The following is a 15,949-nucleotide window of genomic DNA, read 5'->3' on the forward strand; positions in this document are numbered from 1 at the left end:
GTGATGAGCTTTGGTTCATCGTGTGACTTTCTCATCACCACCCGTTTTTGGTGGTTATCAGTGCATTACAATGGTTCAAAACAGATATTACTTCAATATGTTGGTTTATTAACATTACATCAGTTAATGAAATACGGTATTTTATTGTGAATTTAAGTTAAGTCTAAATGTTGCTACCATATTTTTTATGGTGAAAAATATTTTTTTTTACAGTGTACTTTAATTATGTGTAGATATAATTGAAAATGAATGAAAATTTAAATGAAAGAAGCTGGCAGCATAACACCATTGTCCTTGTCTCTCTCTCTCTCTCTCTCTCTCTCTCTCTCTATATATATATATATATATATATAAGATCTCTGTATCCAAAACGAGGAGATGTGAACATACAGAATACAAATTATTGGTCATTGTCCAGCAGTTTATTTGATTTCTTAGCCAATTAAAAGTAAGAAAAATAAATAAAACCTGTTAGAATATATATATATATATATATATAACATTTCTGTCCCTTTCACTTCTGAAATGATGACTACGCCCCTGTATGTAGCCTAATAGTTAGCTACTTTAATTATGTTTAGATATAATTTAAAATAAATGAAAGTGTAAATGACAGAAGCTGGCAGCATAACACCATTGTCCTTGTCAATATATATGTATATATAAACCAACTTAAACCCTCTCGGCTTCCTGATCCCCAAATATGGTCATGAGAGGCTGCATCCTAAAATCAATGTATTTGCATGAAGATACAATTTATACTGTAAAAAATTAATTATTAATTAGGCCTATATATGTTTTCTACTCATTATAATACAGTACTGTTAGATGTATTATGTATATAGTAATTTTTAAAAATATTTTACCTTACATTTTTATTTATTTAATCTTATTTTAATTAATTGATTTTTATTAGTTCATTTTAACTTTATTTTACACTATTTTTTTTTCAAACCTTTTCCAGAGATCCCAGTTTGAACCCCCTGGTTTACATCAACTATAAGCGGTTTGACAGTTTCTTATTTGACATTTTCGAAATAATTTGAGTTATTATTTTTTGTATAAAACCCACCAACACTGTGGTTGGTTGCATGTTGGTTGCATGTTGCTTTTTTTGTCGGTGGCAACATGCCACCACAGTGTGGTTGGTTGCATGTTGCTGGTCGCTAAGGTGTTCTTGGTGGTTGCTAGGGCATTACTAGGTGGTTGCTTGCTGACTCCAGTCAAAAGATCCCTCCCCTCTATAATATTCTATCAGAAAATGGATAATTTCTCCTTCACTATAGTCTAGGACTTTTTCGTACATTTTTTGTCTACCAGGCAAAAATCATGAGGCTGAACAACTTAAAGTAAAATAAAATCATGTCTTTTCAACAAGCTGCATGATTGAGGAATCATGGCTGCTTTATTCAAATCCCTATAAGCCCAATTATGAGCAATAGTATAGGCTAATAGTGATACCTTGCCTTATAGCTAATAGGCTACAGCAAAATGAAAAACGCTGAAAGTGAAATAATAATATTTAGCTAGTCTGTAGTTTGAGTTTGGTTAGAAAAAGTTAATATTTGAGGTTAAAATTTCACATCGAGGTACTCGTGTAACTTAGAATCAACAGCGATGGCATCATAGAAATACCATACTATAGTATTTCCTGGTATTTATTGGTTATGTGACTCTATAGGGGAATTATATCACATCACATTAACAGGCACACACACAGTGCATTTAGATCGATCTGCACTGGTAAACGCACACACACGCGCGCGCTCCCTTCACCGCCTCCTTCTCTCTCCGTCTCTCTCTCCCTTCGTTCTCCTCTTCTTCATCACTCTTGTTTTACGCGTGTGATATGTGATGTGATACACGGGCTGTAATCATCCCAATGACTCTCGTCGACCATGGACGATGATTTTGTTTCGGTTTTTCCATTCGCATCACGGGAATATCGCTTCAGCGTCGACGCAGTCCATGAGCACAAGGGGGTTTTCGCTTCCTATGACTGCTAAAGGATATTTCTGCATGTCGAGAGACTGAAGAGACACGGAGAACACCTTCAATGCCGTTGGAACATGTCATATGTTCCCTTTCAAGGTAAGAGGACTGATGGATTTCTGCTGCATCCCCGTGTTCCTCCCTCAGCGTCCTCCTGCGCTAGAGTACCACTGATGCTGCTGCTGATTCAGGTGGAGGACTGCTGTCATTTTATCACTCTAAGTCAGGTAGTTTCTGTGTGCTCGTGAGGGAAAGAGACCCTTCTGCCCCCTCATGGCGTTTTACAATCTGTTTAAGTACCTGCAAACCGTGCAGGGTCTCTGTTGCAAGTGCATCCCACTGCATGGAAGCTCACTGGTTAGAGGAATTATCTCGAATTGTGTGCGTGAAATGGCTCAGATGCTCAGTACGAGAAATATTCTTTCATTTGGACACACTTTGTGTCTGTGCTCTGAGTTTTGTGAAGTAGTTGATTTGAGTGGGAGATGTCACCGCTTTGGGGGGAATGAGCTTAAAGCCATTGCTTCTGTTTGGAATTGTGCATCTGTGACTAATCCGCAATAGAAGGCGCGTTAATACTTCAACAGTCACTTTAATAGTTTTTAAATAGTGTATAGCTGTTTTATACACTTGAGTGAGGGGCGCTGATTATTCATTCGTCATTTTAATATTAATAGTCGCTTAAGTGGTTTTGCATTTTGATATTTTATGAGAGAACTTAATATTTTGTTGAATAATGTCAGTTCAGCTCTTGTAGCCTATATGAGCGCAGCAGGTTATGCTAATGCATAATTTTTTTAAGGACAGCATAAATGGTCGCTTTGAACACTTACACTATATGATGTGATGAAATAGGGAAAGATGACTAACTGGGTTGACAAGTAACTTGCGACTGACCTCTGTCGGTTCAAAAAGTGATTTTAAGTGGCTGATTTCCACATCATTTGCTTTCAATTTTCTTTGGCAAAGACACTTTCCTAATGTTTTTTTTCCTCCTGGTTTTTGTTCCGTCTGGTAGAATAATTGTTTTGGAGTTGTTGGAACACTTTCAACAATAGACCTTAGTCAGCGCCATATTGAATTTTTTGACAGAAATGAAAACGAGGCTGTAAAAGTACGAGCTTTTCGTGGATTACTGTTGTTTGACAACAGCGATTGTTTAACTGACGAAATGTCTTAACGAAAACAAATTGACCATAAACCATAAACAGTTTTAAAAGTTATGAGTTGTAAAAATCACGTGATTTAGGGCCTGTGAGATTTAGAGGCTCACAGCCTCTTTTCAGCCGTGTTAAATTCAATATGGCGTCTAACCTGACTATAAAAGTCGACTATTAAAATGATCCGTGTCATTTTATTAAAATGTAACTTATCATAGGCTAACTGTCCCAACAGTTTCAGAATGTTAAAGTAATAGGCTACTGTAGCGCTGACTTTAATACTTTTGCTGTCTGTTATTAATGTCCACAGACATATTTAAGTGTGTCACTGCATGTTATGGACATTGTATATTTTGCTGTAAAGATTATCATGGACTCTGTAAAAGAGGAAGAAGGAACCCAGTTTCTCGTGTAACCAGAAACTATTTCATTTTTGTGCTTTTAAGGGGGTTTATTCGAAATAGATTATAACACACATTTAAAAAAGATAAAAATAAAATAATGGTGTTGTAGTCTTTACGAACAGAATAATTAGTGGAAAATATCTATTGAGTGGAATGAAGATTGGAAAAGGCAGTTCACTACATGTGCACTATTCTTTACTATATTTTAAAGCCTTTACGTCCATAAGTAATGGCGTTTGATGGATTGAGGAAGTTCTTTCCAGTTTTGTGTGTAATATATATCAGGCATTGAGTAAACGGACTGTGAGTGGGACTAGTCAAAGTTCAACAAACCTTTATTTGTGTATTTGCATTCTCATTAGCATAATCATGATATTGGGCAGAGCCCTTATGAATAAACACAGCAGATGCACAGCTTATTATGCAATTTCCTCATTACTGACATTTCAAGCTCTTTGATTTCTCCTTCAGGACTGTTTCAGCTTTGCTAATATGTACTAATATGATTTTCGTGTTTTCGCATGTTACTAAGCTAATTCTGCAATACATTAAGCACAAAGATACACAGTACACTAAAATATCAGGGTAAACAGTCCATTCCAATTAGATTCTGTGTTATTCTTCAGTACTGAATGAAGTAGTACAATATAAGTATCAAAATGTATCAGGATGATGACTTAAAATGCAGGCTAGGTAGTTCATTATGTTTTGGAACTAAACTTCTGACGCACTTTGACAGCAGAAGTGCAGAATAAATCAAGTTCACTGTTCTCTGGGGTTTTACTATTCACACCAGGACCACATAAGAAGCCTGCAAGAATCAAGTACATGTTCCCTTATAAAGTCAGCCTTATAGTAATTTAATTATGCTCAAATCTTTAGCCTGCAGAACGACTTAACGGACTTCTGTTGAAATGATGATCTATCTGTTTTGATTGGTTTTAACTATTCATGTTGCCAGAGGGTCATTTAGGGCCAGAATAGAACCAATGATACTGCATTCGACAGCCATTTTCAGTGGTAAATTTTTTACTAAAGGGGTTTATAGTAAACATACACGACTGCTTAAACGTTTGGGATAGTAAGATTTTTATCTTAAAAAATTATAGAGAATGTTTTTATTCAGCAATGATGCATAAAATGAATTAAAAGGGACAATAAAGACAATAATAAATCAGGTTTCTATTTCAAATAAAATGCTGTTTTTAACTTTCTATTCAGCAGAGAATCATAAAAAAATAAATGTTTTATGGTTTCCACAAAAATATTAAGCAGCACAGCTGTTTTTGAACATTGGTGATAATCAAAAATGTTTCTTGAGCAGCAAATCCGCAAATTAGAAGGATTTCTGTAGGATCATGTGACTCTGAAGACTGGAGTAATGATTCTGAAAATTCAGCTTTGACATCACATTAATAAATTACATTTTAAAATGTTTAAAAATATAGTTATATTAAATTGTAATAATATTTCACAGTAGTGTTTTACTGTATTTTCATCAAATAAATGCAGCCTTGGTGAGAATAAGAGACTTCTTTCAAAAACGACTGTACAGTATATGCCTAAACATTATATGATGAATTAGTGATATTTTAATCTGCAAGAATCTTGCATTTGAAACAGTGAAAAGTGAAACTACATTATCAATGCTCTGCACATTGTAATGAGAATAAATGCAGTGAACGAAACATGCTAATTAGTGGTTTTTGCTAAGGCAAGCATAATTTTTATTGCCGCTCATACTCAGGGTTAGGGATTTGAACAAACTCTTATTAAACCTACCCTTATTAAACTTTGGTGAGTAACTCTTCCTGTGGTCATGAGGTTGTTGAGAAGAGGTGTGCTATTACTTTTGTGATGTGTGATCACTCACAGGCAGTTTTTTACTCAGGCTGTAGACCATATCTAAGAACCTAGAATATCATAGAGGGGGTGCAACCATATAGTAATGTGCTAAAAACACTCAGAACATGTTAGCAACTGCATAGAAGTGATGTGGCAACCACCCACAACAGCCTAGCATTGCAGCGTGACTTTTGCATTGGTAAGCACCACTCACGTTTTGTTCAGAAAATGTAAAAATCTAGTTGTTTGCATTGTTTTAATGCAGTTAAGCAAAGAGTTAAGCAAAGAATGGAACTTTACCCAGATGCTTTTTACTCCTGTAAATTCCCTGTCAACAATGTTTCTCAATGAATCAGATGCCACTGTTGTCATACGTTCTAACCTGTTATCACACTTTCCCCCTCTATACCAGCGTTAAGGAATCTATTTTGAAACTGTACAGTAGTGTGACAAGCTACAAACTAGTTTAATACAGACTAAACTGTAGTTTAGTACAGTCAAATCACTCTTTTAAATGAATGCAATAGAAGGGCCATTTCGAGTTCCTCAAAGAACCTTTTAGTAAACAGTCTTTTTTTTCTCATGCGAAAAACATTTTAATATTCTAAAAAAATGGAATGGAAATGGAAATTTTGGATGTTAAAGGTTCTTCATGGAACCATAAATGCCAAGAACGAACCTTTATTTTTAAGAGTGTTACTGCTAGAATTAGAATACTGGAATGTATATAACACATAGTGACAAACAGTATAATTTTAGCATATATTTCACTTCACAAGAGATGATGCAGTGAATCACTTATTTAGGTGAACCGCCTTAAACAAACTGCTTTACTAAAAGCAATCAGATTTTCTAATACTGCATATGTGACATACTTGTGGAAAATCTAGCATGTTTATGGAAAACTAGACTATTACACTCTTAAAAATGCTGGGTTAATAAATGCAACCCAGTGCTGGGTAAAATAGGGACAAACCCAGCAATTGGGTTGTTTTGACCCAGCGGTTGGGTTACTACCCAGAAGGTTGGGTTAAACATTTAACCCAACCGCTGGGTCAAAACAGCCCAATTGCTGGGTTTGTCCCTATTTTACCCAGCACTGGGTTGTATTTAACCCAGCATTTTTTAGAGTGTAGGAAACCAGAAAAGTTACCTTCTTAAAAGTAAAAGTTCCAAAAGGTTGTTTTCGCAATGTTACCATAGAAGAACCCAACAAACTTTTCACTATATTATAGTGTCACGCTATTGTAAAATGTCTGTTAGTTACATTACAAGTTAGTAGCATCCCTACTTTCAGGTCTTCACACTGTCCTTTACATAATGTAGGCCTGCTATATGAGTAATACCTTGAACTTCTTTCCATTAACTAGCCTGCAAGGGATTTGAACTTTTCCTCTGTGTCAAATTACATGCCAATACATGTAGCAGCTTATGATATAATTGTGTAGAAATGAATACAGAGTAATATGAAACCTACACAGTGACGCCTTACACAGAGGAGCTATTCGTGCCGCGTGAAGCCAGCAGATGCGAGCCCATGCGTTAGGCCTAGTTCTCACTCGAGACGTCATCAGTGAGAGTTATATTTAAAGCTCTTATACTGAGAGCATCAGCCAGCTGACACTGTTAAACTACAGCTGTGCCTCAGCAACTTTTAGTGAAGAAGAACGGACCATCCGGTCGAAATTCTGCAGATACAAAACATGATGGGCAGAATTTAGAGTTTAGTTTTTTGGATTCAAGTTTAGGCTTTCACACTTTTTCTGATGTTTTTCCACTGCTTTCTGACAGGGTGTAAAACCGAAAACATACAGCATGCAAGTACTGTATGTGAATGCAAATGCTTCTGCTTAATGCAGAACTTTGGTTGCAAAAATGTTCATTTTCTGAGAAAAGGGAACAATATCTTTATACTTGCATTTAAATTAAATTATACTGTTTCATTCAGAAATTAGAGAAATGTATTTGGCACAAAAACATCTACCTTTATATTGAACTTAATTTTACAAAGTAACTGCTAAAATTGGAATACAGGATAACCAAGATGAACACATATAGTGACAAACAATATCATTTTATTAATGATTTATAGAAAAGAAGACGCAAATGGAACAACATATAAAAAGGTTAATTGTGACTTATCTCATAATTCTTTTTATATCGCACAATTTAGACTTTTTTTCCTCACAATTGTGAGATTTAAACACAAAAATGATAGATATACATTTAGAATTACACAATTCAAATTTCAAATTGTGAGATAAAAAGTTAAAGGGTTAGTTCACCCAAAAATGAAAATTAGGCTGCGTTTTACTCACCCCGGAGGCATCCTAGGTGTATATGACTTTCTTCTTTCAGATGAATCCAGTCAGAGTTATATTAAAATTTGTCTTTGATCTTTCAAGCTGTTTAATGCCACTCAGCGGGTGTTGCATTGCTTCAGTCCAAAAGAACTTAAATAAAAAGCGCCCATCCATAAAAAAAAAAGCTCCGGGGGGTGAACAAAGGCCTTCTGTAGCGAATCGATGCATTTTTGTAAGAAAAATATCTAGCTTGCGCTCACTGTTGTAAACAGAAGCAGTTCTTAATATATATAATTTAATATAACTCCGACTGGATTCGTCTGAAAGAAGAAAGTCATATACACCTAGGATGCCTTTTTGGTGAGTAAAACGCAGCCTAATTTTCATTTTTGGGTGAACTAAGCCTTTAATATAGTAAACTCTTGATTACGTCAAAAGTCCATCTTGTGAGATATAAACTTGAAATTGCGAGGGGAAACAAATCAGAATTGTGAGACAAAACGTCAATGTCGATTTATAACTCGTAGTTCTGAGGAAAAGTCAGATTTTACAATTGTAAGATATAAACTTGAAATTGTGTGAAATAAAGTCAAAATTGTGATACATAAACTCACATTTGTGAAGAAAAAAGTGAGAATTGTGAGATATAAAGTCGCAATTAGTATTTAGCTTCCATAGATGGAGCAGTCTTATTTGTTTAGTGGATCTTTTATTTAGATGAATCATCTGAAAGAAACAGATTCACTAGGATTTCCTAATGCTGCATACAACATTTGTGGAAAAACAGTTTTTTGGAAAAGCTAGACTATTATGAAAACAGCTGAGCTAGTGTCACGCTAGCATTTAGCTAGGTTTGTTTGCACACTTTTCCACTTGCTTTCAGATGGTATGTAAGGCCTAAACCACACACCATGCAAGTATGTGAATGCAAATGTTACCAGCTACGATATAATGCAAATACTGTAATTACAAATATGTTAATTTTCTGAGAAAACTCATGCATCATTTGTTTGCAGATGCCACTTGGTTTATATCTAATTCAGTGACATTCAGGCATTTTAAGTGTCCAAATACTTTTTTTTTTTGCATCCGAAGGATTTCAGAGCAGCAGATACTGTGTAAATCATTCATTTTTTGCAGTCTTAGCTCCAGTGATGAGGAGTATTAGCACACAGAGACAGATGACAGATGCAGTAGGTAGGTGGAGTATGGCAGACTGCCTGTTTCAGGATTCCACGGCTCACACTCTCGCTTACTGATGCAGTGATAAAGAATGAAACTTACTGTAATTGACTGTAATCAACATACACACAGCCAGGCCAGTACAGAGCCAATGGACCCTGCCACAGAAACATTTCATTACAGCAATGATGGACTGCTTATGAAACCGTTTAATGTGTGTGAATTAATATGTATGCATGAAGCGTGTTTTGATGAATAGGTAAAAGAATGCATTCAGCTTTCATAAAATACAAATATGTATATTTAAAGACCTACATATGCTGTGTGAAGAAATAGTAGGTTTGATGTTTTAAAGACAACATATTTAAATATTAAATCATTGTATTTATTAAAATTAATGTTGTGTTTTGTACTAAAGGCTAAAGAAATATGATCTGTAAATATTTTCTGTACTTTTAGACATTTACCTGAAGAAAAACATTTTCATTTCCATTCAAATTTATTTTTAAACAGCTTAGAAATAAGAAATATAATTTTGTTTAGTTTAAAATACTGTTAAAACTATATATATAATCTTAATAGAATTAAAAGAAAATAGTAAGTTTGATGATATGAAGACATTGAAATATTGAATAATTGGCATTTATGTTGTACTAAAGCAAAAGGTAATTATTAAAATAATTTATAGTGCTGTTAGTATAAACCTGAAGAGAGAAGTTTTCATTTCCATTGAACACTTAGAAAAAATAAGAATAATTTATTAGGATTATTAAGAAATTAAAAGTATTTATTATTATAGTTGTTATTAAATAATTATTGTGAAAATTATGGCTCTCAATAAAATAAAATAAAAACTACAAATGTGATTTTATAAAGACTCTTAAATATTAAATAACTGGTATTTATGTTGTAATTGTACTAAATACAAAGAAAATTATTAAATATTATGTAAGATATTTTCTGTACTGTTGTTAAATATTATTTATTGTAATATTTTATTCTAATTTATTTAGGTATCATTATCTGCAGCAAGTTTCTAAAGTTTATTACTTTGTGTCAAGAGTTTGTTCAAATCCCTAACCCTAAGTATAATCGATAATAATAGGGATGCTTTTAATCTTGAAGACTAAAATCCTGTGTGTTTTTAAGAGATCTGAATAAATAAAGCTCATGGGAATTGTGCATTAATATTACAGGGCTACATTAGTGCAGTGATGGAGCGCTGTATCCACAGAGCTGAATTTATTTTAAGAAGACTCACATGGCTCTAATTCATGTCAAATTTCCATATTTTCATCAAAACACTCAGGTGCGTTGGGAGTGGAAAGCTATTAGAAACATTCATTATCCTTTGAATATTATCTTAAGGAATTAATCAAATCTGTAGCCGTGAGGGTTTTTTTACAGACTCTATTTAAAATGACAATTCAGTCAAACATGTTTATTGCAGATATTATTACCAAGATCAATTGAATTCTATCCCTAATATCCAAATAATTTTTGTTGCATTGTTTATTTGCATTTCAACCATAATGTATTAAGTTTGAGTTTGTTTCCATAAAAATGTTTCTTTAAATAATGCATGCATAAGATTGTGTTTAAAATAACTAATGTGATGCCTTTAAATGAGTTCAGGAAAAGATCCATCAGTAAAGCTCTGGGGCTCTTTGCACAGATTATGCTATTGCATGTCTGCAACTCTGCATGTAAAAATTATTTGATATTGAGCTTTCTCTCATCACACTTTCATGTCAGATTTTCATTCATATTTTCAGCTTTCTGTTGTTTCTTCGATACACTCAGGCAAGTGGAGATTTACGTAGCACTTTATCTTTTGGTTCATTTAAATGATCAATAATCAGTTTGTTTGTAAAACATGCTTTAAAGAAGCTTTGAGCTACAAAAAGATTAAAAAAAGAGAACCGTAAGTTGTCCGATACCAATAACGACAAGATATATTTAAAGTCTTCTGAAGCCATAAAATACCAGGCCAAATTTTCAGTCGTTATTCACTGACATTCAATGTTTTCACATTAAAGCTGGTTTGAGATAATGGTAACAACATCTGGCAGCAGTGCTTATGACTGTTTAGTGGCCTTCTCTCAAAAGCTCTGGGTTTGAGATTGAAGTGAGTTACAGTGGAGGGCATGTGTCTATTCCAGTTAGTGCAACTCAACATGACAGTAACCCTTGAGGTTGTGCTTGTGCTCTTGCTTATCATGTAACATGATGACATCCCTCCCTCGAGTGGAAGCTGCACTGTGTGAAGCTGCGTTCACAAACTGGTTGAGTAGTCCAGGGATTTTCACACTTTTTGGATCCAAGGACCATCTAATGGTCCCCCTTCATAAAATAAATATAAAAGTAACTATGTATTTTAAGAGCTATATTTTAGAAAGACAGTAAGTATTATTGAATAAAAAACATTATTTATAATTAATTATATTTTAATTATATAATATTTTCTATACTGTTAGATATAAACTCTAAACTGTAATGAACTGTATAAATTAACTATATACACTCTAAAAAATGCTGGGTTGTTTCAACCCAACTTTGGGTCAAATATGGACTAACCCAACTTTTGGGTTAAAAATTTAATGTAAAAATGTAATCCAACGGTTGAGTTAGTCCATATTTGACCCAAAGTTGGGTTGAAACAACCCAGCATTTTTTAGAGTGTATTAACTATAAGCAGATTTGTTTTTCACTTGTAGGGTTAAAATAATGTCTGTCTGTCTATAGACAAAAAATATTCAGTAATAATCTCATGATTTCTGAAAAATGATTGGAATAGTTATTTATTTATTTTATTATTAGAGTATTATTAGAGACATTTCCTGTAGAACCATTACATGTGGCTCCCAGGATTTCAAAATCTTAGACTAATTGTTTATTGAACTAGTTTTTGTTTATTATTTTACTTTTTCTTTAGTTGTTAGGGAGTTTGAAAAACTCATCTGGAGAAGTTGTCTTTAACCATCTGTTTTTTTTTTTGCATCACATCTTTTTGACCCTATTATGTTTTTAAGACACCATGGCTGGTTAAAAATACTTCAGTTTTTCAAAACAAGTTGAGACCCTGCATTCTGAAGCCCATCCAGTTGTTTCTGAACACAAGAACACTTCTTATGTGACCAACTCATAAACTCATAAACCTGTCTGATTGGAGTCAGGTAAACCAGAAACCTGCTTAATTATACAAAGCTTGCTGATTGGTTGACTAGTCATTCAGGCATCCCACAGACTAGACAATTATAAAAACATAGTTTTGCACATCCCTAAATGCACATATAAATGAGGTGTTGCCATCAGCATAAGGTTATGGGTTCAAAACTGGTGTTTCTTCTTTGCAAATCCATGTATGAGAAGCGCATTTTTTGAGTTTTGTCTTTAAACGCTTCCCACTTGGAGCTGCTGAAGTCTTTGTGGGATAAGCAGCTCTTGAAGGTAAGCTTTAGAAATGAGTTTGATGAAGGAGTCTGTTGTGTGAATTTTAATATCAGCCTGTGTTCGCTCCCCACTGACAGCGCATTAGTGTCATGTAGCTGTAAGCTGTCTTCTGCACGTCTCAGGGTTCATTTTCACGCTGGCTTACGGCTCTTTTGCGGGATGACCTAGGTTTAGCCGGAGAGGATATCTGCATTATGTTACTTATATGCAATAACATGCTCTACACACACACACACACACACACACGCTGTCCCTAATAAACCCTCTTTTTTCTCCCTTCTCTGCCCTTCGCACTCGGTTTAACTGTGTTTCACGCTCTCGGCCCGCATTTTATGCTCATAATCTGCTGTACTCGATGTCCTCGGTCTGTAGATCAGTGAGCATCCAGGCTTCTGCTGTATAGGCCACCTGCTCATCTCTGTCTGGGACCGAAGGTGTGACCGGGACGGGCCGGCACACACCGACACACAGATCGGGCAGGTAAACACACACTGTGCTGCATGAAAAGTGGGCCAGCACGTGCCTGTGTCTCTGCTGTATAGTGTCCTCACTGGACCTCAACTGAGTCTCTTCATTATACACTGAAAAAAAAGTGGTGTGGTATTTACTTTGAAACAATTTGCACTCCGAAATTGCTGGTAAGTTTCGCAAATAGTTACAAGGAAATGGCTAGTAAAATATTGGATTAAACAATTAAAAATTGAAATAAAAGAATGAAATAGTATTTTCTTGTAAAGCATTCTATGGTAATCTTTGTTTTATTTACAACTTTGAAAAATCATTTTTGCAGTATAGTTCAAGTCAGCTCAGAAGTTTGAATTATGAAATAGATTTTTACAGTTTTGCAGAGGTCAGATGATTATAAAATGTTGAGATATTTCTATTATTAGTTTTATAGTAGATGGTAGTTTGATAGTAGGAAGACTGGTTGCTTTTAGATTTTCCTATGGGGTTTTATAATGGGGTTTTTCAATTTGTTAGTTAAATAAAGCCTTTGGTGAACTTAAAGGGTTCACTCAAAAATGAAAATTCTGTCATTAATTACTCACCCTCATGTCATTCCAAACCCGTAAGACCTTCATTCATCTTCGGAACACAAATTAAGATATTTTTGATGAATTCCAAGAGCTCTCTGACCCTCCCATAGACATCAAGGGCCCTAGTCTCAGCCTCAGACCTCACGCCCACGGACCGCTGGCTGAACGTCTGATGCATATGGCACACAAAAGTAGAAACACTTTTCATGCCATGACGCCAAACCCCCTCACGAAAGAAGAAAGCCGTCGTATTTACAACTGTGACGACAAGTGCTTATCAGGATCAACTAAACGCTGGATATTCAAAAGTACTGTATGTGAAATATTTAAAGTTCGCGGCATAGAATCTTTAAAATACGTCCAAGAGTTTTACTCTGTTATTGTGGCGACATTTCCATGCCCCGAAACGTGACGCTGAATGAAACGAACTGTGATTGGTTGTTTGACATGTCGGTCAAATGGCCTCATGGGCGGGCCTTGGCCAATGAAAGCTGCCATGGATTCCAGACCTTCGGGTCTGGCTACGCGAGACTACAAGGGTCCTACCACGATTAAGGTCCAGAAACGTAGCATACGTAGAATAATCCACGTGACATCAGTGGTTCAACCGTAATTTTTCAAAGCTAGATAAAAATACTTTTTGTACACTGAAAAATACACTGTTCTGTGTCAGCATCACCACGTATGCTGACACATACGTTGCTTACGTTCAGATCAAAGCACGTGCATACGTTGTTACGGTCAAAGTTTTGTTATCTTTTATTTGTGGGTATTGTGTATACTGATTTGGTTCATTGTCACGATCTCGGTGGGGTCTGCTTAGGCTTTGCTGTCATGGAGCACATGGCCTTTTGTTTTGACGGCTCGCCATGTGCTCCGCTGTCATCGTGGTGTATAACCCGCCCCTCTTGTTAGCTAATTCTCCCTCCTCACCTGCACCCTGTTTTGTCCTCATTATCTTCCCTTTATCTTGCCCTCGTGTTTGCTGTCTTGTGTCAGTCCGAAATGTGTTGTTCTGAAGCTCAGATCGTCTCGTGCATGTTGTGTTTTCTGACCCAGTCTTGTTTTGTTTATTTTTCTAGTCTAGTTGGTCTGGTGTTTTTGTCACCCTACCCTTTTTACCCGCCTGCCCCTCTAGGACTCTGGTCGACTCTCTGCCTAGGCTCTCTAGGCAGCCCCTTCCGATTCCTTTCTGCTCACGCTCGGCACTGCCTCTGGAATTCAGTGGCTTTCAATTGCCGGCTCGCCGCCTCTCTTCCCCGCTGGCTCGGCAGAAGCTGGTCTGACCTCCGCGCTGATCAAGCGGACTATTTGCTGGTGGATTTGCTATCTGGCTGATTTATTGACGGAGCATTTTCTGTTATCCCAGTTTTCAATAAACTTTGAAATTTTTGTTTCACCTGCTGTTGGATCCCGGTCTCGTTTCTGACAGTGCGGACTGACCAAGATGGATGCAGCGGGTGAGGAGTTTGTTCGATCGGCCATCGCTCATCAAGGAGCTCTCCTCGGCTACCAAGCCAGCCAGCTCTCGTCCACCGCTCAGGAGGTTGAAACCCTCACTGCCCAAATGGCTGAATTAAGCGGCCGCTTCTGCGAACTCCTTTGAAATTTTTGTTTCACCTGCTGTTGGATCCCGGTCTCGTTTCTGACAGTGCGGACTGACCAAGATGGATGCAGCGGGTGAGGAGTTTGTTCGATCGGCCATCGCTCATCAAGGAGCTCTCCTCGGCTACCAAGCCAGCCAGCTCTCATCCACCGCTCAGGAGGTTGAAACCCTCAATGCCCAAATGGCTGAATTAAGCGGCCGCTTCCGCGAACTCCAACAAAACGTTCTGTCATCCTCCGCTTCAGCGGTCCCCCTGTCTCTTTCTCACCGCGAGCCCGAGCCGCACGCCAACAACACGCCCTTGTATGATGGAGATCCGAATTCATGTCTGATGTTTTTATCTCAATGTTCGCTGGTGTTCGCGCTGCAACCACACCGATACATTTTAAGTGATGTATCGGTACTTTTACTTCGCTATTTTCCTCCGTTTGTGTTTGCCTATCTACACGGCCTGAAATTTGATATGAGGTTGCGGGTATTGCGTAGTGTTAACTCACGCAAGTACAACGTTGGGTAAATTCCCACTCACTTATGAGACGCGCGATCTGCGCTGCCTCTCTCGCGTGCGTTTTGCAGCGGTCACTTGGATAAGTCGTTGTTGCTTGTGGAACTTGTTGACTTTTGATGAGTTTGAGCGCGTGATGCGCGCTGTGAAAAAGTGTGTTGGAAACACAAATTGAGGACCAATCTGCACCTTATTGATGACCCGTGGCATTAATATACTGCATCTGTGCCAGCGCGTGATGTAATAAAACTGCAGCTCGTTAATAAACTTGTTTTTTTTTAAAAATCCATTTTATACAATCCATCCTTCTAGAACAATGTGCATTTATGTTAAAATTGTAACATAAATTATCAAGTTTAGTCGGCTGTAAAGCTAGATACCAACGGGTGAGCCGCGCGTTGGTATCCTTCATACGGTGGAGCCACTGGAGGGGCGCGTGGTCCGAACAGAGGGTGAATTCCC

The 15,949-nt window shown here is 36.6% G+C and overlaps 1 protein-coding gene across 1 annotated transcript in view; it reads left to right on the top strand.

Moving 5' to 3' along the window:
- The first annotated feature begins 1,787 nt into the window (after positions 1-1,787).
- The window catches only part of LOC107666751 (ras/Rap GTPase-activating protein SynGAP-like), a 57,631-nt gene continuing 43,469 nt past the window's right edge, over positions 1,788-15,949 (top strand). The window contains exon 1 of the mRNA XM_016458183.1: positions 1,788-2,091. Within this exon, the coding sequence (XP_016313669.1) occupies positions 2,070-2,091 (22 nt within the window). The 5' untranslated portion in view covers positions 1,788-2,069. The remainder of the gene's footprint in view (positions 2,092-15,949) is intronic.

This window comes from Sinocyclocheilus anshuiensis, unplaced genomic scaffold, assembly GCF_001515605.1.
Source record: "Sinocyclocheilus anshuiensis isolate Anshui unplaced genomic scaffold, SAMN03320099.WGS_v1.1 scaffold267, whole genome shotgun sequence".
NCBI lineage: Eukaryota > Metazoa > Chordata > Actinopteri > Cypriniformes > Cyprinidae > Sinocyclocheilus > Sinocyclocheilus anshuiensis.